Source organism: Nuphar pumila, chromosome 7, assembly GCF_984573655.1.
Source record: "Nuphar pumila chromosome 7, dmNupPumi1.hap1.1, whole genome shotgun sequence".
In the NCBI taxonomy this organism is placed as follows: Eukaryota; Viridiplantae; Streptophyta; class Magnoliopsida; order Nymphaeales; family Nymphaeaceae; genus Nuphar; species Nuphar pumila.
In genome coordinates, this window is record NC_143255.1 from 2,193,967 (window position 1) to 2,216,317 (window position 22,351).

The window sequence follows — 22,351 nt, forward strand, 5'->3', positions numbered from 1 at the left end:
CAACAACAGAATCTTAGAGGTCGGGGCTATCGTCGGATTGGACAATCGCCGTGGGGCGATATGCCGGCTGAATCATCCGTCGGTCGCCGGCGATCTTGCCGATACTGTTGTTCCAGTCGTTCCCTTCATCCATCGGACGGCGAAGCCACTGTCGTCGTCGTGGGGCGACGTTATTTGACCGGGAAAAGGGGGGGTTGTCGCCGGATCGGCGTCACCGTGGGGTGACACAGGTCACTGGGGTCCGACGTCAGTCGTCGTTATGGTGACGTGGGTCGCCGTTACGGCGACGTGGGTCGTCGTTATGGCGACGTGGGTCGCCGTTACGGCGATGTGGGTCATCATGGAACCGAAAAAGGTGGAAACCCCTTTTCGGTTTTCCCTGAAATTTCAAACAGAAACCCATCGGGTTTCTGTTTAATTTCATAAAGGGGCCGGATCGGGTCCGGCGAAGAGACCCGATGACAGACCCAATCCAAACCCTTTTGGGTGGGTCGGGTATGCTTTTTCACCTTTTGGATCTGACCCGGACCAATAAAGGTACCGAGTCTGGGTCTGATCCAGAAAGGATCGGGTCTTTATCTCGGATCGGGTTTGACCCGGGTCCATTTAGGACCGGGTCGAACCTAGGTCTGATTTTGGATTGGGTCCGATCCGGACCTATTAAGATCCAGGTCGTACCCGGGGTCCGTTTTGGACCGGGTCGAACCCGGGTCCATGAAGGACCGGGTCGTACTCGGGTCCGGTTTGGACTGGGTCGTACCCGGGGTCTGATTTGGATCGGGTCGTACCTGGAATGCGGTTTGGACCGGGTCGAACCCGGGTCCATTTAGGACCGGGTCTAACCCGGTTCTGTTATGGATCGGGTCTGACCCGGGTCTGTTCTGGACCAGGTCTGACCCGGGTATGGTTCAGGCCGGGTCCGACCCGTATTAAGTATAGGTCGGGTCAGACCCGGATCCCATTTAAACCGGATTAGATCCATGTAATGCAGGATCCAAATACTATTAAGACTGAATCGGATCAGGAACCTAATCCGACCCCTTCCGAAACCGGTTCAGAGCTGTTTTTGACCGGTTCTTTCCAGTTTTTCACCGGTTCTGAGATACTTAGACTTTGTTTTCATAAATATAAGGAAATACAGGGATTTTGGCATACGGTTATAGGGTTTTATAAACTTTTGTTCATATTAAGTATCAGTTTATAAGGTTTGGAATCGGTTTGGACCCTTAGATGACCGGTTCAGGGCGGTTTCAGACCGGTTCAGAGTGTTTTTAGACCGGTTCCTACATGAGGATCATGGGTTTTACCCATATGAGCATGTTTTTGTTATTTTTCATGCTTTATAAAGTATTTATTTTGAATAATGCATGACTTATGTATGTTAATTCATGTATTTTGCATTGGTTAAGTTGTGCATGATGATTTTAAGCATGAATTGTAACTAAATTCATGACAATTAGTTTATGCATATTTGTTGAAGTATGAACTTATATTATGTCATGAATATATATGCATTAAAATGTGTGCATGGGCGTGCTTCATAATACGAATAGATTTTTCGGTAAAAGATCTTGATTGACCGATTCGTGTAATCACCAAAGTGATCTGAGTCATGTTAATTAAGGATTCTTTGGACCGTATTAAGATTCATTATTATGATTGTGTGTGAATTTATGAAACATCGATTCTACCCAAAGGTAGGTTGTTGTGTTCCAATTTTTCACAGGGTGTGATAGTAGATTTGTATTCCAACCCATGAAGCATGTTCGTACTCAAAGGTACAGTGTTGAATTGCCTCTAGTTACACAATCTGCTAGTTTCAACAACTGAAGTCAATTCCTTGAGAATTGAAGAGACAGAGCAATTATGAGTATTGTCGTTTTCACCAAAGTGAAACGATAATGGCTCAACTATGGTTGTCTTAGAAAAGGTGAAAATAAAGGGTCTCACTTTTACCTTTTCAACATGAGTCTCGTTTGAGCAATAATAGTAATGTCTTTTCATTTTTTGTTCCTTAATTTATCAGATTCCTTCCATATCGACGATTCAATTAGTATCCCTATCTTAGACGGATCAAATTTTTCTGATTGGAAAGAAATCGTATTATTCACTTTGGGCTATATGGATTTAGATCTGGCCCTTAGAATTGACGAACCTCCCGCTCTTACAGAGCAGAGTACAACCGATCAGAAGGCTGCCTCTGAGAAGTGGGAGCGCTCGAACAGACTTAGCCTGTTGCTTTTGCAATCTCGGGTGGCTAAGAATATTCGAGGCGTCATTCTTCATTGTAGGACAGTTAAGAAATTTCTGGGAGCCATTGAGGCTCAGTTCGTCACTTCTAATAAGGCAAGGACCAGTACACTCATGTCCAAATTAGTGTCTATGAAATATGTTGGTGATAGTCGCATCTGACAGCACATTTTGGAAATAAGGAATATTACGACTCAACTGAATGACATGAAGTTCACCATCTCTGACTCCTTTTTAGTCCATCTGATCTTAACCTCGTTACCTACAGAGTATGGACCCTTTAAAATCTCCTACAACACACATAATGATGAGTAGTCTTTTAATGACTTATTGGCAAAGTGTGTTGAGGAAGATGACAGATTGAAGGGTGAGAGGGTGCCAAGTGCACATATGGCCTCTCATAAGGATAAACAGAGGTCGAGGTCAAAGAAAAGCTCATTCAAAAGGAAGAATCAGAAGAAGGCCACTCGAGAGAGTTCAAACTCTCAGGCGAAAGCTAAATCCCAGTTTGGTGGCCCTTCTATAAAGTGTTTCTTCTGCAAAAAGAAGGGGCATAAGAAGGTGAACTGTTTGAAGTATAAGAAGTGGCTCAAAAATAAAGGTAATAAGTCATTTGTGTCTCATGAGTGCAATCTAATTCATGTTCCATTGCATAGTTGGTGGATTGATTCTGGTGCCACGGTGCACATTGCCAACTCTTTGCAGGCATTTCTGAACAAAAGGGAACCAACGGAGCATGAAAGAAGCATCTTCTCAAGAAAATAAGATGTGTTCGCATGTCAAGAGCGTTGGGACCTGCAAAATTGTGTTGGAGTAAGGATTTGTATTGGATTTGGTCGATACATTTTATGTTTCATCTTATAGTCGGAACCTAATTTCAATTTCAAAACTTGACAAGTTTGGTTTTGCTTTTAAATTTGAAAAATCTGAACTTATTGTTATGAAAAATTCAGTGAATGTAGGTTCTGCATATATGTGTGATGGTTTGTATCGATTAAGAACCAAATTCCAAATTCAGGAATCTCACTCCATTGAGAGCACAATGATTGGCAATAAATGTGGCCTAAAGGATGATCAATCCTATTTGCTTTGGCATCGAAGGTTAGGATACATCTCGAAAGAGAGAGTCCAAAGACTCGTGAAAGACGGAATCCTTGGATCCCTTGATTTTACGAATATAGAGTCATGTGTTGACTGCATAAAGGCTAAGCAGTCTAACACATATAAGAAAGATGTCAAACGCAGCAATGGAAAATTAGAAATAGTGCATACGGATGTCTGCCGCCCTTTTTCACCGTGTTATACGGGTGAAAAATATTTTATCATCTTTATAGACGATTACTCACGATATATGTATCTCTACTTATTATCTGAAAAATCAGAGGTCTTTCAGGTTTTTAAGGACTTTAAGAAAGAAGTAGAGAAACAAACCGGTGAAGTTATTAAGGTTGTCAGGTCTGATAGAGGTGGCGAATATTATGGTCGTTTCATTGAGATGGGACAAAAGGAAGGTCCATTAGCGCGGTTTCTAAAAGAGGAAGGCATTGTACCTCAGTATACCATGCCTGGTAGTGCTTACCAGAATGGTGTAGCTGAAAGGAGAAATTGTACGCTTAAAGAAATGGTTTGAGCGATGTTGAATCACTCAAACCTTTCTTTGACTTTGTGAGGTGAAGCTCTTAGGACTGCAGTGCATATTCTGAATAAGGTTCCTACGAAGGTCGTTCAAAAGACTCCTTACGAGTTATGGACAGGTAGAAAACCTTCTTTGTCATATATGCACATATGGGGATGTCTAGCAGAAGCCAAATTGTATAACCCACATATAAAAGCTTTTGATCATAGGACAACTAGTGGTTTCTTCATTGGTTATCGAGAAAGATCGAAAGGCTTTAGGTTTTATTGTCTATCTCATACACCACAAATAGTGGAAACAGATAAAACAAGATTTCTTCAAAATAGTTCTGTTGGGATAGATGTGTCTCAAAATATTGATTTTGAGGAAATGCAGGATTCAGGTTTCACACCTGCTAAGGATAAAGACTCGACTTTCTCTATCATTATTTCTTCGAGTAATGTAAGAGAAAATTCAGTCAATGAACATCAATCCCAGCTAGATTCGGTTGTTGATGAGGATATACAACAACAACAGGATACAGAGGCTCATTTTGAACCACCTATAACACATGTATGGAGGTCCACCAGAATTAGAAAATCTGCTATCCATCCAGACTATGTGGTGTATTTACAAGAGTCAAATGATTTCATAGACATTGATGAAGATCCCTTCACATTTGCAGAAGTCATTGAAAGTGAAAGATCAGCATATTGGATTAATGCCATGAAAGAAAAGCTTGACTCTATGGCAAAGAACCAAGTGTGGGATCTTATACCTTGACCTGATGGAGTTACACTTGTTGGTTGTAAATGGGTTTATAAAACCAAAACAGACTCTAAATGTCATGTGGAAAGGTACAAGGCTAGGCTTGTTGCAAAAGGTTTCACACAAATAGAGGGCATTGATTATAATGAGACTTTTTCTCCTGTCTCAACTAAGGAATCATTGAGGATAATCATGACCCTCATAGCTCATTTTGATTTAGAGCTACATCAGATGAATGTGAAAACTGCCGTCCTGAATGAGGATCTGGATGAGGAGGTATACATGCAACAACCTCCTGGTTTCAGTATAGATGACTCGAATAACTTAGTTTGCAAATTGAATAAGTCAATTTATGGACTTAAACCGGCCTCTCGCCAGTGGTATAAGAAGTTCAATCAGGTAATAATGAACTTTGGATTCACTGAAAACATTGTTGATCAGTGTATTTACATTAAGACTAGTGGGAGTAAGTTCATAATTTTGGTTTTATATGTTGACGATATTCTTCTTGCAACTAATGATTTGAGTCTTTTACATGAAACAAAAGACTTTCTTTCCTCTCATTTCGATATGAAAGACATGGTTGAGGCCACTTATGTCCTTGGAATCGAGATTCGTCGTAACAGAACTAAGGGTGTCCTTGGCCTATCTCAAAAATCCTATATCCTTAAGGTTCTTAAAAGATATGGGATGGAAAATTGTTCTCCTAGTTCGGCACCTATAGTGAAACGGGATAAATTGAGCTTGAAGGACTGTCCTCAGGATGATATTGTGAAGGTTCAGATTGATGTATGTTGTCCCATATGCCTCGGCAGTTGGGAGTTTACAGTACGCGCAGACCTGCACTCGACCTGATATAACATTTGCTGTGAGAATGCTTGGTAGATATCAGTCAAATCCAGGCATTGCGCACTGGAAGGCAGCGAAGAAGGTCATGCGCTATTTACAAGGAACGAAAGACTATATGTTAATCTACAGGAAAGTTGACCACCTAGAGGTCGTTGGATACTCTGATGCGGACTTAGGAGGGTGTATTGACAGTAGAAAATCCACTACTGGATACATTTTTCTTCTAGCGGGTGGTGTTGTATCATGGAAAAGCGGAAAGCAGTCTACGACTGTTGCTTATACCATGGAGGTGGAATTTATTGCTCTATACGAGACTTCGTCAGAGGCCATTTGGATAAAGAACTTCATTATGGGTCTTGGTATAGTGGACTCTATTGAGAGACCACTAAAGATCTTTTGTGATAATGAAGCAGCTGTGTCCTTTTCAAATAACAACAAGAGCTCAACATCGTGTCGACACATGAAGTTAAAATATTTTGTTGTTAAAGAAAGAACTGAGAATCATCTGGTATGTATTGATACAATTGGGACGAAGGAAATGACTGCGGATCCCCTTACTAAAGGGCTAGCACCGGGATTGTATTCCCAACATGTAAAGGGATGGGTCTTTTTTATTCCTTCTGATGTATGCCAATACATTATGTGATCACATCTGTGTTTATGTTTTGATTCTCTAAGGTTTTGTGTTATTGTTGATTTTGCATAAAGAATCTCTCATATGGGTTAGAGAGAATAGCAGAATAACAATATTAAAGGACCAATAGAATAGGTAAGAGATCAACCTATTCATAAAAGGTAATTTCTTTACATGCCTAAGCACTGAAGGTGAATTGTAGCGTAATACAAGGAAATATGACATTTCATAAAGGGGTGTTCATATTCTTGACTCATACAATTCATCCTTGTGATAAAGGGTGGCATGTGAACCCACATGAAGAATTAAATCGAGATAATGATATACACCTCGATTTAGTACACTTTTGGTATCAATGGGTCAAGTGGGAGAATGTTGGACATTTTGGGTTACGGGTCCAACCCACAGTCTGACCCGGTTTAACACCTACTAGTAGGTCACGTAAGTGGCCAAGTAATGGAGATAGTGGGTGGGAGTTACGTGAATGTGGAGATACCACATTCATGTAACTGCCTAATCTCCCATTACAAATAAGGGGTTAGGAGCTACGAAGATGATGAGTATTCATAGGAATTATCCTGCCCGAATTCTATTCCGCATTCAGACTTAGCGGAAAGGGTCCTGCTCACCGTCGACCTAAGGCCTGGGCTCATTGTGGGCGTCGACCGACTGAGGAGAACGCCGAACTCCCTACACGAACAATGGCGAATTCAGGTACGCTCCCTGTCTATGTTGATTTTAGAGGGTATCGCCAACAAGCATATCTTCTTTGTGCATGCTTTGTTCAGGGATAGACGTCAACAGCCTAGGACCCTTTTTTATCAACAATTTCAATTGATATGAAATAAGATTTAGTGCTTATGTAAGTTGCCTTGATGGATTTTTTTGATGATGACTCATTTTCTGTAATTGGGGAGTGGAATTAATAGGATCTCCTGAAAAACTGTAATTGAATTTTCTGTAATTTGAGGTTACACAGTTGTGTAACCTAAAATATATATCTATTTTTCTTGTGAAAATACTTAGTCTGAATCTATAAACTTTCCTGTGATAACTATGACATCTGACTTGCTAAAAGAGTATGAACTTTTCTGTGAAAATACTTAATCCGATGAACTGTGACATCTGTGTTGCTAAAAGAAAAGATGTTTTATGAGTATGAACTGTGACATATGAAAGAAATTAAAGATAGTCTACGATTGTTCTATGAGTATAAACTTTTCTGTTAAAATACTTAATTTGGATCTATTTGATGAACCGTGACATCTGAGTTGCTAAAAGAAAAGATGTTCTACGATTATTCTCTGAGTATGAACTTTCCTATGAAAATACTTAATCCTGGTATATATGATGAACTAACTGCGTTAATCGTTTTACGGACTATATCCGTTGATAGTTTGGAATTAGATCCGAACTGGACCCAATCCTAATCAAGACCTATGCTCATATAGTGGAGCTAGGTTTGAAAAGACTGGATTCAAAATCCAACCCAACCCAATCAGCAAACATATCTACAGTGTTACAAATTGGTAATGGATTGATTTGGATCCGATTGGACCCAACCCTATACAACCCCCAAAACAGAAATCGGGTTAAAGGCAAGTAAGTGTTTTGGATTGGACTGGATCCACAGGGATCCAAACTAGATCCAAAACAGTCACATCACCGCCGAAGGTGCGACAGACAGCATTACACGCAGTAAAAAAAAAAAGGGTCGAAAGATCGTTATACCCTAAAGTAAAAGGGCAAAAATGCCCTTAATTTTTTTACTCATAAAAAAACCCTCGTTTTTTGGGGTTTTCTTCTTTTTGCATGTTTCCTGTACATCGAAGCTTTCTTCTCTTACCTGCGTGGCTGACTACCTGCATTAATAGTGTTACAGACTATATCCGTTAGATTGGGATTGAATCCGAACTTGACCCACAAAAGATTTTATCTTCTATTCTTAATAGGTTTGCATTTTCTAATTCTTTTTTAAATTTTTCTTCTAAAATTCAGCAAGATTCCTGGTATAGCTTTACTGAAAAAAAGAGAGCTTTTTTTTAAAGTTGCAACAACAACAACTCCTTCATCCCAAACAATTGGGGTCCGCGATATGAACCAAAAAGAAAATCATTTTGGGTCCTCCGCATGAATCATTCTCCTTCAAAGCATTTATATCCTTTCTTATCATCTTCATCCAAGTCTTTTTAGGCCTACCCTGACCTCTTTTAGCTAATATATTTTTCTATTTTTTCATCCTTCTAACCGAATATCCAAACCATAGTAAACGATTCTCATTCATCTTATGCCTACCTTCTTGTTTTTTAAGTTACGAGGCCCACAAATTTCCGAAAACTATTTCTTGGGTGACCTTTTGTATCCCAAGTATCGTAAATTCTCGTTTAATGCAAGGACCAATTAAGCATCCTGACAGTCCGATTTAAGCAACTGACTTTCCGGATGATCATGTTCCAAACTAATCTACTGGTACGCTGCGAACCCTTCCCATGCAAGCACGCCTCTCCGTTCGCACGGTGGTTCCCCCAACAACGTCTCTGAATTTTTTAAAGTTTCGCACGTGAGTCCGTACGGCCACGCCTCACCCTCCACTGAACCAAACGGCCTGAAGGAAGGATCATGGATGTCACGCGACGAAGAGGAAAGGAGACAACTCATGAGGGCCGCCCCCGCGGAAGTTCCTCCACGTTAAAATATGAATCGTCGATTCCGAAACGAACGGATTCTTTTCTTACGACAATGTATTTGGTGCTCGTTCGGTGCACTTATTCACGCTCCATTTAGTAAGTTCAATGGATCAACTAAGAAAACGATTCACCGTATACCCTTGTCTATTTCATAAATGCCTACCGTAACCCTTGTGAAAAGTAGATATTTTTGGTTGAACCCGGATCTGGTTTCACTTCCCACCTTCCAAGAAATAAGACATCCGGGTCCGTGTAAGACATTGGGCCCACAAAATACAGCCGATATCTTAAAAATCTCATTATAACACTGCAAGATTTTCAAACTTGTATAATTTCTTATAATTCTCGAAATTTTCAAAGGTGCGCTTATCTCCATAACATTTGTGGTTTTTTTAAAGTTAAATAATTTTACATGCTTTAAATTCTTTTTGTAATTGCAAGTGAGGATTTCTTAAAATAAGGCCGGTGTGTGCATCAGGAATGGATTGGGGCTACCTTAGTTGGATTATTTTCACATCCAGATTTGGATTTTGGCGGTCATTTTTTATGCATGCTTAGCAAGCAGCTCTACTACACCCACCTCAAAAAATGTCAAGATGGATGGCTGTCAGGCAGGTTGCTGCATGCCCACCATGCAGCGACCTTGCATATAATGTGAACACTTGTGTTAAATGCGTTCGGATTTGTATTGGCGCGCATTTTAAACGTAAGAAGCAGCATCCAGTCCTCTTTTAATGGATGCATATACATTTGTTAGTCAGATTAACTGCATTTCGTTGAACCTTTTCAGATCCATTGCACATGATTTGGATCAAGCACGAACCAGCCTTTACCCGATCCGTTTGCAGCTGGCAGAAGACACAGCCGAGCACTGGGCCAACTGGCGAAGCCAAGCATACAATAAGAAGGGCATAATCGTATTTGTATATTGGCTTTGCCTCACCGAAATTCATGAAAGGACGATTTTACCCTTAAAACAATGCGGTGCCGCCCACGTTGATTGTGAAACTGCGATTTCAGGAGCTCCAAGACAACGAAAGCGACGGGATCAGCGTGGCTCTGAATGATTCGTAATGCGATCAACAGGGCCAGAATTGCATGCCGTGAAAGGCGGAAAGTGTCCAGAAACCGGCCTACTGGCCGGATACTATCGCTAGATAACCATTTCCGATGGTATTCCGGCCGCTGTTATCGGTTTGGAATGGAGAAAATCGGGGTGAAATTTAATTACGAAAGCAGTAAGAAATACGACCAGATTTACATCAATGGTCCTCGGCAAAAAACGAAAGAAATATCAGGCTTCAGGAAGAGCGTTACGCTAGTGTTGCAGCTTCGGATGACGTGAAGAGACACTCTTGGAACCTCTCAGACACTGCGACCCATTGATTAACAAGATAGAACTGTTTCTCTTAAATTTGGCATACTATAGAAACCATTAAAGAAGAAGAAGGTTTTCTTCCAAACAATTGTTCAGATCATTCCTCATATTTTAGAATAGGAAGCTCGTATGTTTATATTCATATTGGAGAATATGTTGCACTATACATGCTACATAGCGTGCAGTGTTGACACCGACCTATACCAGAAAGAACGACGTGCGCGGAGATGACACAAGCAAACCCGTTACTCTCAAAAAACTATCAGCCTTCCCTGTTAGTACTACTGTACTAAACGTGACAACTCTCTCTCTCTCTCTCTCTCTCTCTCTCTCTCTCTCTCTCTCTCTAGAAGATACGCCGACAAAATAGAAAACAACAAGAGGGAGAAACGATGACGACAGGAAGAAGTGATAAAATGAAGACTTATGGTTTCTGAACGAACGGCGCCCACCCCGCCATATGCACCACCTGCTCCATCGAGACGATGCAGTTCTCTTTCTGAAGAAGTCGCTTCTGCAAGTTCGGAGACGTCACCAGGATGTGGAGGAGCTGCTGCCTTGAGATACGGTCTAAGACGGAGAGATCGTCCATCGCCGGCAGGGAGGACGACGACAATGACGCCGATGCCAGCCGAGCCACCGGCGCCCACGATCTGGCAGGCATCCACTTGAGGACGCTCACCTGCGCCTGCAGGAACTTAACGTACTTGAACGCGTGCTCCAGCATCGTAGCGGTGTCCATCTTCACCGACCACGGAATCAGCCGTTCCAGAGCCTTCGTGCGCTCGCTAATATTCCTCCGGCGAATCTTCGCCGAATCTCGGGCCGCCTGAGCCGAACGGACGACCGGAAACTCCGAGAGGACGCTCCGTGGGGAGCATAGAGAGTGAGGATCCAGGACGAGACACATCTCCGTCTTCTGAAGGTTCCTCTCAACGTCCTTGAGGGTGTAGCACGACGAGGGCGAAACCTTCCGACGTCTCGCCGGTGGAGTGGGAATGGAGGAATCCGTCGGTGTGGCCGAGAAGTATTGCCGGAACGCTTTGATCGAAGGCGTGACTCCGTCCGGGATAGACAGAGTGAAGCTGGTGTAGCCACGGAAATTGCCATGATCAGTCGGAATTTCGCTGGAATCCAATGGATCCAGGATTACACCAGCAGGAAATGGAGAGACGGTGGTGGATTCGGAGAGAAAGTCGTCCGTAAAAGTGCCGTCCATTAGGATTCCGGCTGGTTTGCCGCCGGAGAAAACCAACCGGAGAGGAAGGCACGAAATGAAGGGTTTGAGTCGGAAAAAGCGAGCACGCGGGGCAGCGAAGGGAGAAGAAGAGCATGGGTCCTTTTATAGAAACGTCCGACGTGGCACACAAGAGACACGTAGCACGTGACTACGGGCGCTCGATCGACGCCCCCTCCCTCGCACGCTCAGAGATGTTATTTCTGCTATTTTCCGAAAAAAAAAAATATTTTTTTCTTTTAAAAATAAGTACAAAACAAGGGCATCGCACGTGCCATCCTATGGCTTTGCTGGCGCGCACGTACGGCGTGCTTCGGCCCTCCAACCGAGAATTATTGAAATGACTAAAATGCCCTTGGGGTGGATTATCGGTTGAGCGCTATCGACCAATTGGGTGTACCCTACCCAGATAGTGCACTGCCGCATTCGGATATGGGTTCAGGTGGTTGTCGGGTCAGATATAAGAGAATCGCATATTGGACTAACATTTTCTGCCCAGTTCTGGGTCCAAACACTGTCAGGCTCTATGAAGAGCCCTAAACCCAATCATTTCCTCACTGGTTGTCCATTACTTTTGCCCAACTTGAAAAATCCGGATTTACTTCATCCAGTTCCTGCCCCAAGAGCCAACCAATTGACACCTGATTATTGATGGATTCGAAAGAGTGCAGTGTCGTTATTCGGTCCATTGGTGATGAGAGGTGTGCACCCAAACAGGCCTTCAGCGTGCTTGCTGATTCAGATGAAAGAGTGCAGTTTCGTTTTTCTTTTTGGTACAGGCTCACCCCAAAGGGGTTTGGCCTAGTGGGATGGTGGCCTAGACATTTAGGCAGGCGGGGTAGGCTCAAATCCATGCGCAAGACCAAGAAGTGTGACAACTCTCTGAGGAAAAAGGGGTAAGCTTATGAAGTTTTACACTGCTAAGACAGATATCGTAAGTACAGCAGGCAAAGCCCCTGGGTCTCTCATCATGGAGGTGGTTTCTCCGTGTAAATATCAAAAAACAAAAATTCTTAAGACTCAAATATGAGCTGAAGCTCATGCTCACTTTATAACACAAGCTTGTTAAGCTCGAGCTCAGGTGATTTACAAACTAAACGAGCCCAATCCGCAGTTTGACCAAGCTGAGAGCAAGCCAAGCCTGAGCAGTTCTCAGACACTCGTTCAAATGGTGGGGCTAACAAGGCAGATCCATCAACCAAGTTGGCACTGTTGTCAACCCCAAGGGGTTTTGGCCTAGTAGGGTGTGGCCTACACCATCAGATGAGTGGTCAAACTTCCTTAATCAAGCCAACACCCAGCATCGGCCTTGGGGTGAAGGTCTTAACCTCGAAATTTTACGCCTCTGGGCCAAATGACTTTAGGTATGGCAGGCTGAAACAACGTAACCAGGTCTTACATATCAGACGATGTTTCTCACCAATGCCATTAAAAGACCTAGTCGCACAGAACTTGGGCTATCTAAACTACGATCCACTGCCCCAGCAGCCTAAAGCTGTGAAACCAACACAGGAAGCCTCTTGCTTCGCCTTAAAGTATGGTGCGTCCAAATGAAGACTCAAACCTTAGGCTACGAAGGTATTTTATTATATCTACAAGCCAGACGCCATGCGCGCAATCCCCAGGGAGATCTAGGGTCATATGCCCGTTAACATGGTAAATCATAGCATCTTGTACCCAAGGCATTTTTGTTACTAGAGTTGGATAACAGGAGTTTGATTGGGATTGGGATTGGGATTGGAATTTGATTCCATAAAACACAAGGGGAAGGAGAATTTTGTTAAATTACATTCCCACTGCACCTAAGTCCATGAATTCAACCACTGAAGGCCTGTTTGGGAAGCCCTGTATCACTTTAGCACAACCAAAAATTACTCCAACAAACATGGGAAGGTTTCTAGAAACAATTCGTCTCAAAGAAAATATTCAGAGGAAACTTTACTGTAAACTAATTTGTTGTCCAAGGAAAAGTTTCCCATGAATGAGAATTAATCAAAACAGCCACAAACCATGAGGCCCGAACCAGCTAACCTCAGATCACTACCAGAACCAAGTTTCAAGCGTGATTGATTAAACTTTAAGTTCGGTTTGGAAGCCTTGCATTAGAAAGGAGCCAAACATGGTTTTGCCAAAAAATGTGGGGGATGTGTATGGAGTCGCTAGATGGTGTTGAAATGTGGTGATGGTAGCTGCCAAACAACATTCCAATAGAATGCTTTGGCACCACTGCTCCCAAACAGCAGAGAGCATAACAGAGCAATAGGGAAACAGCAACACACATACCATTCAAGGGTCCCAAACGTAACCTTAATTTCAAGATAGGATCCTACATTATAGTTTATCAAAGGAATAAGGTAAGGAAACAAACTAACAAGCTTTTTGCAGAAAATGTGCTTAAAAGAACATAGAGTGATTATCTTAAATTTTCATGTACCATGAGTGAAAACATTATCTAAATGGCTAAACATGATAAAAAAACATAACTCATAGAAAACTAATATAGAGAATCTGAAAACACCAAATTGTTCAAGCATCCTCCAACCCCCAGTAAACTAATAGAAGTATACCAAAATAGCACTCAGAATAGGAAACAGAGTAGAAACTAGAGTACTTGGCTGGCTGCTCACTTCTTCTCTTCCTTTTCTGCCTCGGCAGCCTTCTTCAACCTAACACCAACATGGCGTTTGTTCATCCGCTCCAGACGAAGCTTGTTGTATGCTCTGAATGACTTCATTTCATCTGTTACCTTGACAAACTCCACTGTTGGCTTCTCCCTTTCAATGGGCATGTAGTCACCCTGGGACTGTGTTGCAGTGGCCAGTTCTTCAGCTGTGGCATCACCAGCCTGAGGCAAAGGCAAGAAGACGACATTCAAAAACAAGCACTTAAATACGAATCAGGTCCACGCTAGCATTGATGAATTATGCAATGACCTTTGAATGACGGGCACGCCTTGGGAAGATGACCAACTTGGCCTTGTAGGTTTTCAGCCTTTGGACGTTCGCCTGAAGACCCTCCAAGGAGCGGTTCCTGCGGCGATGATCAACAGCAATGCCAATTGTAGGAGCCAGTTTCTTGGAGATTCCAGCTGCCTGAAAAGGAAAGAATCAATAATCAGGATACATGGAGAAAAATCCCAGTTGTGTTGCTTGTGGTTAAAAAAAATTCCACTTATCATGGATATGGCGAGTCATTTTGTGCAAGCATGTTGGCAGGGAAGTTTCATCCAATGCATACGCTTAATAGGGAATAAAAACAACAGAACCATAAAAAACGATTCATGGGGAAAGAGATTTGCCTCTCAATATAATTCACAAAAGAAACAGAAAATATGCAGTCCCATACAGAGGAATAGAGGATAAAAGCAGCAATGAAAATGAATACCACAGCCATCCAAAATATTTTCAGCAACTAAATTGGTGTTCAAAAGAGATTGATATAAGGTCAATCCAAAACCAGATTGGTTTAAAATACAGCAATACCACATCTCAACAGAATTCATTCTAACCCGGTCCCTCTCAACAACAACAACAACAACAATTCAATAAAGAAAAAATCTCCACGGGAAGAGATTTCTCTGAAACCTTGCAAAGGAGTTGTGATGAAAAGATCCATATGTATGAGGTGCAGTAGAAATGTAAACACTTTGAAGCAAATAATATAATTTGTGAACATCAAAGGACTCAAATCAGGACAGCATATTTCATTTGATTTTGCACAAAAAATATTATTTGTGAACAAAATTTGCAAGATTCTTTAGCAAAATAAAAAGAAAAACCTTGAGTTCTTCAAGAGAGAATCCTCTTCCAGCTCTGAGCTTCATGTTATACTTCAGAGTTTGACCATGAACAACGGGACGAAGAGGTCCAGAAGTTGGCCTCGGGAATATTTTTACTGCTTTCTTCTGCCGAGCTGCAGATACAGAACATCAAAATTCTTACAGAGAGAAAAGGAAACAAGTAACTCTTGAAGCCCAGAAGCAAGATAAAATAATGAAAATGCTAGCATACCTAAACCTGTATAAACTAAACCAAACAGCTAGATTTTTCAAAAGAGTGAAAGAACGGAAAATAAGATGAGGTTGTACCAACACGGCGCCTTGTTTTCCGAGCTGGTTGGTTGAACCAAGTCCTCACATAGTTCTGCCAGTGTTTCTTAAAATGCCCGTTGGGCACAACATTGTTGTGCTTAACCATCGCTTACCTGACATGAAAAAGCCAATATTAATCCAAGGCAGAAAGTCCAGAGCCAAAGGATTGGCTGTAAAGCCAATGCGTATGCTTTAAAAGTGAGACTTGGATATGGAGAGGATCCCATAAAAGAAACATGATGCACAAGGTTCTAGAACAGAAAGAGATCAGATTAACAGATGTACAAAAATGGAACTGTGCTTTAGCACTTGAATGTGATGATAAATGCAAAGCAAAACGAAAAAAAATCATGTGCTACATTTCAATTTTGACAACAAATATCGAGAAATCTTTCAAGGCTTCAAGAAGGCTTGACCAACTATGAGACATAGGGAAATTGAAAAAATATTTAATCAAATCGTAGCAACGTTATAACACAGCTGTAGAGGGATCAAAACCATCACAGAGGGTTCCCCCATTCACAATGATCAGTTCCAAAGTAACAGTGGCCAAATCACTTGTAGCTATTCCAATACAAATAATAATAGCAGTAAAAATAATTAAATAAATCAGTAACAAAGTGAAACATCACTTCCATTCTAAGCCGATAACCAAATCGCGACAATAGTTAGAGAGATAAGAGGGAAACGTGGCACCCTAATGCAGTACTCCCATTTTGATCGAAGAAAATATAAAAAAATGAGAACAAATAATAAAAAAAGCGGAAAACCATCTACTCTAAACCAAAGAGGGAAACCCATCGATGCAAACCAAGATACGAATACGACAAATGAAGCAAAATCCTATAGAAAAATAAATCCCTTTCAGAAAAAGGAAAAAGAAAAAACAAAAACAAAGATAAAAATGAGAGGGGGAGATATTACAAATTGAGTTTTTACTCCGACTGAAGGAAAGAGGAGGAACAATGAGAACAAGAAGAAGAAGATTTCCATTACAACAATAAAAAAAAAGGAAAAAAAAAATCGACTTTGTTTAGTGCGTGGTTCTCGCACAAAACGGGGAGAGATCCACGAGATCCCCCCGAAGAATCGATTTTCCGGCGGGGAGAGCGGGCTCTCTCGCGAGTTTCTGGTGGAAAATAGGGCATACCTTGCCGGAAACGTCCCTTCACGCCGCCGGAGAACCGCCTCCCACCGCGCAGCGACCGCAGAGAACTCGAGAAAGGAAGCCCCCACACCGCTTCTCCCTTTGAATGAGGGAGCGACTTAGGGTTTTAGATTTTTTGACTTTCCTACTTTACCCTTCGATCATTACCGTCATTACCTGCCTGCCCGTAGTTGGATCTCTCCAGGACGGACCGGACCCGGCTTACTCTTGGACCAGGCCAGCTTCTTCTCCCAAATAGTCAGAAATCTCGTTCTTGGGAAAAATATTGGCAAACTAGTGAAGAAAATCTCGGAAAAATATTAGTATATATGCCCACAAGGGCTCTGGACTCATCTGGCATGAGCGACTTATGAATGTTACCCTGTTGATTAGGGATGACAGCGGACAGGGTTGGGGATAAGTTGTCCATCCCCGCCCCCATTTCAAAATCCTGCCCTCTATCCCGGTGTAGGTTTCGATTTTAGCTTTCATTCCTGGTTCAAATGGGACAAGGCCAAACTCAGTTCTCCCTCGATTCATTCCCATCCCTAAAGAAGGATTGGAGACAGGGCAAAGAGCAGCAAGGCAAGGATCGAAAAGGGGGGTGGTGGGAAAAAGCATAAGTTCATCTTCACCTAGGGATGGCACTGGACCCGGGGACAACGGGGCTCCGCCCGGTTTGGACCGGGGATGAAGGGCATGAAACGGAGATTGAAGGTTAAAATCTATCCCCATGCGGGGATGGACTTAAGCTTTTCCCCGTACCAATCCCCGCCCCATCCCCAATCCTTTAATCATTTAAGGGATGACTATAGACTAAGGGAAAATGAGGGCCCCGCCTCGCCAACGTTTGGACCGAGGATGGAGGACATGAAACGAGGATGGAGGCGGGGGTGAAGGTTGAAATTCATCCCCGTGCGGGGATCCATGCGGAGATGGAGGTGGGGAAGAAGGTTCGTATTTTGAAACGGGGCAAGGGTGGAGACCTTGTCCCCTGCCCCGGTCCACTGCCATCCCTATCTTCACCTCCATCATAGTGACAAAAGTTTTTATTGGCAATTTCTTGTTTTTCAAAAATTTGTGAGAAATTGAAAAAATTCCATAAATCTAATTTTTTTTCAGCAAAATCTCAGCAATAAAAAATAGTGGATAGGAGTTAAGGTACTAAGTTGATCGGACCCTCTGGATACGAGTTAAGGTACTAAGTTTACTTACCCATGTCCAAAAGTTAAGGTACTAAGTTTACTTACCCATGTCCAACGGGATTGTCCATGATCCGGGGGTCAGGTCATACAGACACACACCAATTCAGATAGAATCATACAATTAGAAATTATTTTGTTATTTTTATTTTAAAAAATAGTGGATCTTAATCAAAACTCGGCTTCAACACAACTGGTTTGAATTTTTGTAAATCATACCTGGGTCCATATATAATTCGAATCCTATAGGTTTGATCCCGATAGCTGATGGAACCTATCGCGTTAAGCCCAAACCTAATTCTTATAAGATCTGATTCAGATGATTGGGACATATCCGAACTGTACTAGAAACGAGTCATACCTGACCCGTTAGCAAACCAGCTTGTAGACGAACTTTATTTGAACTCATTTTTGGTAGCAATCCACGAATTATTGTAGGTTACAGTAGTAGATAGGAGTGCCAACGGGTCAGATCTGGTTCGGACCCAGGTGAGACCAAACCCAGATCTGAGTTTGAATTGTTGGTAGCGGGTCTAGATCTGAGTTTGATCGGGATTATCATAAAGAAAACCATACCTGGGTTTTATATGGATTACATGAACCAGACCTGGTTTCATACCCTATGAAATAATATTTTTTTATCTCTTTTACATTGAAAAATCGCAGATCTTAATAGGAATTCGGTTCATACCTGGGTCAAATATGAAATTTCAATCATACCCAGATCCATATACTAATTGGACCCTTCAGATCCAACCCGAATTCTAATCATGTTGTCTTCTTTGTCACCAAATATTGTCCCTATAGTGTTTGCTAGGGATCGGGTGTAGGTCAAACCCGACCAATTGACACCCTAGGTTATATGAACGTGAATGGCACAAGCATCGATTCTGGTCACAAACGGATTGGGCACGAACCGGATCCGAGTTTCAATTCTAAACAATAAGCCCAAATTTGGATCCAGATTTGAGATGCTATCATATAATATGAGAACACAAGGAAAACCAAATAAAAAATAATGCATTTGGCAAAAATACGAGACTTGCTCTCGAATCACTTGTACTGAGAGGGTGTCTTCTATCAAACAAAGAGTTTCACTCATTCTATTGCGCTCACAGTTAGAAAAATCGTGTGGGCATACATATGCTAAATCACACATTATATGTTGTCTAAGGTTAAGGTTCATATAAAGTGATCACATACGGTTGGTCCATATCATATCTTATATGGTATGATCTTATTATGTGTAGAGACCTCATGTGCCCTTATCTATTAATTTTTAATTTTATGATGGGTTAAATTGAAAATACACTCTAAGGTGGTTACAATTAGGCTATGATCTCCAAACCATATAAAGTGGATATTCTCTTAGGCTTTTTATCATCATCAAGAGAAAATTGTCTTTCTCTCATTAGGTTTAGAGAACAAGGCAAAGCCACGTATAGAGGTTCTGGAAGATCATATCAGTGAAGATCTACCAAAGCACCAATAGATTCAGGTACGCTTCCATATCAAGTTTTAAATTCTGTTCTTTTCAATGATTTAGCACGAATAAGTTAAGGATCTATAAAGTTTTTTGATGGATTTAAAATCCAACAATTGGTATCAGAGCAGCGTGTTCCTGTTGAATCGTTGAAATATTCAATTTTTTTTTATATTTCATGTTTTTCCATTGGTGACGACGATCTATTACGATCGGTGGCTGGGCGCGGGCAAAGGAGGGTCGATCGACCCTCCTCGCACCATTTGATAGCACCCGGATGGAAGGGAGGGCCATTTGGCCCTCCCCTTTTGCGTCACTAGACAGAACGGAAGGGAGGGTCATTCGGCCCTCCCCCTTTTGGATTACCTGAACCATTATGTGTGAGGGCCGATCGGCCCTCCCCCTTTATCTTTGTTTGAACGTCAGATGGCGGCCAGGGGGGGTCACACTCTTTTGTTTGCTGGACGAAAAGGTGCTCATCCCTTTTCTGTTCATCGGAAAAATGGGGGGGTGTCACCCGTTCAGATCCCCCTAATTTTTTGTTTGCCGGGAGGGGTGTTGCTTGTGAGGTTCATCAGACAGTAGGAGGTTTCTCCTCATTAGGGCATCCAGCATGAGAGAGTTCTCGCTGCTCTGATCACTAGATGGCAGACGACAGAGGACCCTCTTCCTACAAATTGCCGGATGACTAGAGGGTGAACATCTATTTAGACCCGACGTTCTTGGTTCGATAACAACCGAGTGCCATTTTCGACCATCGTCGGTCTCTTTCGAGGGTCGACAGATGTAGGCATTCGGTTTGGCCCTCCGTTGGCGAGAAATGGCAACCAGATGAAGGTTCGACTGCTGTAGTGATTCGTAGGGCCGGTTCAGGTTACAGTCGATCTGGCAACCCAAATTGGTTTTATTGACCACTACAGTGTTTTGTTGGGTCCATTTGACCTTCAACGGACCTAGTGATCTGGGTGATTCGGGTATTTCACGCGACTCGGCTTGGTTTGGCATTATGCCGACTCGATCGATTGGACCGATTTGGCCACCAGGCCTGGTTCCGGTTTGGCTTTCAACTGATCGAGCCAGGGGCCAATTCAGCCTCCAGCCGACCAAGTCTGGGACAGGTTCATCCCTACGCCTTGGTGGGTTGAGTCTTCACTTGCGACCCAAGCCAGTTTCTGCCTCCAGCTATGGTTGAGCCAGTTTCGGCCTCCAGCTGCGGGTAAGCCAGTTTCGGCCTCCAATTGGGGTCGAGTCGACTTTGATTTCCTTTGGGGAGCGGCTAACCCGGTTCGTTTCTGATTAAGTTGTGGGGACTGAACCGGGTAGGGTGGTGCTTTTGTGCATCGAGCCAGGTCAGACCCAACCTGTTAGCTCAGACCCTGTACCCAATTATGGTATTACGGTCTGATCTGGGCCGAGTCAAGCCTATTTTGACCTTCACATGTGCCTTAAAACTCATAATAATAATAATAATAATAATAAAAAAAAAAAAATTATAAGGACTTTTATTATTGAATTCAAGGCCATTGAGTATGCATTATGGGTCTCTTTAGAGGGTCGATTTCGGTTACTTTTTGACCCTATATGGATTATGATTATGTTTTTTTTTTGTTTATATGCATGTATTTACATATTTGAACCATAATATTCTTTTCAGAATAAGGGTTCAATATTCTAATTGAGTTGATTGAAACAATATGTTACCAAAGTAACCTCTCTTGCGTAGATTGACTTGTTTCGAATATTGAGATGTTTATATATTTGGGGTTCATAAGAATAGTGATCGGCTCAAAGGAAAATTACTATTTGGCTGATCCTAAATATATATTTTTCAATAATAAATATGCGATAATTGTACGATTTTTCATGTGAATAATGAGTCGGTCTAAAGAAATGCTCATTATTTGAAATGATTAATTATCTATATTTGATTACTGTAATGAGAGTACTACTTACAAGTTAACATTTCTGTCCAAAGACTAAATATCAATGTTGTGTTGTGTACCAGAGTTTAAATATATTATTTTATGTTAAAATGCATTTGAAAATGTATGTTAATTGTAAACTTATTTTTTTATTGATTTAGTTAATACTTCTACTTCTACGATATCTGCAAATATAAATTTGACCCTTGTTTTGAGTGGTTCTAACTTCAAAAACTAAAAAGAGAATGTTATGATTGTTCTGAGATGTATAGATTTGGATCTTGCACTTTGAGAGGATCAACCACCTGCTCTTACGGATAAGAGTTTTGCTGAAGATAAAAGAAACTCTGAGCAGTAGGATCAATCCAATCGCATGAGTCTTATGATCATGAAATATGCAATTCTAAAATCCTTTAGGGGCACTATTTTTGAAGAGGTTAATACCAAGAGGTTCCTTGAGGAAATCGAAAAGCATTTTTCTAAAAACGAAAAGGCTGAGACAAGTACTCTTCTTTCGAGTCTTGTTTCAATGAGGTATAAAGGTAAAGAGAACATCAGGAAGTACATTATGGAAATGTTTCATCTTGTTTCGAAACTAAAAGTACTAAAGTTAGAGTTGTCTGAGGATTTACTCGTGCATTTAGTTTTGATATCTCTTCATGCATAATATAATTAGTTTAAGGTTAGTTATAACTGCTAGAATGACAAATAGACTCTTAACGAGCTCATTTCATATTGTATGCAAGAATAGAAAATGATGAAGCAAGAAAAGATAGAAAGTGTGCACTTGGCAGTAGCCTCTAAGGATAAATTTAAGAAAAAAAAAGTAATAAGAAAGTTGCAGTGGACCCTCATTCACAGAAAAAATATAAGAGACATCAGGATCCAAAGTCCAATTGTTTCTTTTGCAAAGGAGAGGGTCACATAAAGAAGGACTATACTAAATATCATGCTTAGAATGAAAAGAAAGGTATGCTCCTTATTTTAGTTTGTTCTTAGGTTAATTTAACTTTTGTACCCAAACACACTTGGTGGATAGATTCTGGTGCTACTACTTACATAAGTGTGTCTATGTAGGGTTGATTAAGC

The 22,351-nt window shown here is 41.6% G+C and overlaps 2 protein-coding genes across 2 annotated transcripts; both read right to left on the minus strand.

Moving 5' to 3' along the window:
* Positions 1-10,308: 10,308 nt before the first annotated feature.
* Positions 10,309-11,400, minus strand: LOC149830826 (uncharacterized). Its single transcript, XM_090011836.1, has one exon. It carries the CDS (start codon positions 11,398-11,400, stop codon positions 10,606-10,608), a length of 795 nt encoding a protein of 264 aa, XP_089867962.1. The 3' UTR covers positions 10,309-10,605.
* Positions 11,401-13,794: 2,394 nt separating this feature from the next.
* Positions 13,795-16,760, minus strand: LOC149830827 (large ribosomal subunit protein eL13z-like). Its single transcript, XM_090013512.1, has 5 exons — positions 16,659-16,760; positions 15,506-15,621; positions 15,197-15,330; positions 14,352-14,510; positions 13,795-14,263 (listed from the first exon to the last, which is right to left on the minus strand). The coding sequence occupies exons 2-5, from the start codon at positions 15,612-15,614 to the stop codon at positions 14,042-14,044; spliced, it is 624 nt and encodes a 207-aa protein (XP_089869638.1). The 5' UTR covers positions 15,615-15,621; positions 16,659-16,760; the 3' UTR covers positions 13,795-14,041.
* Between the last annotated feature and the right edge of the window lie 5,591 nt (positions 16,761-22,351).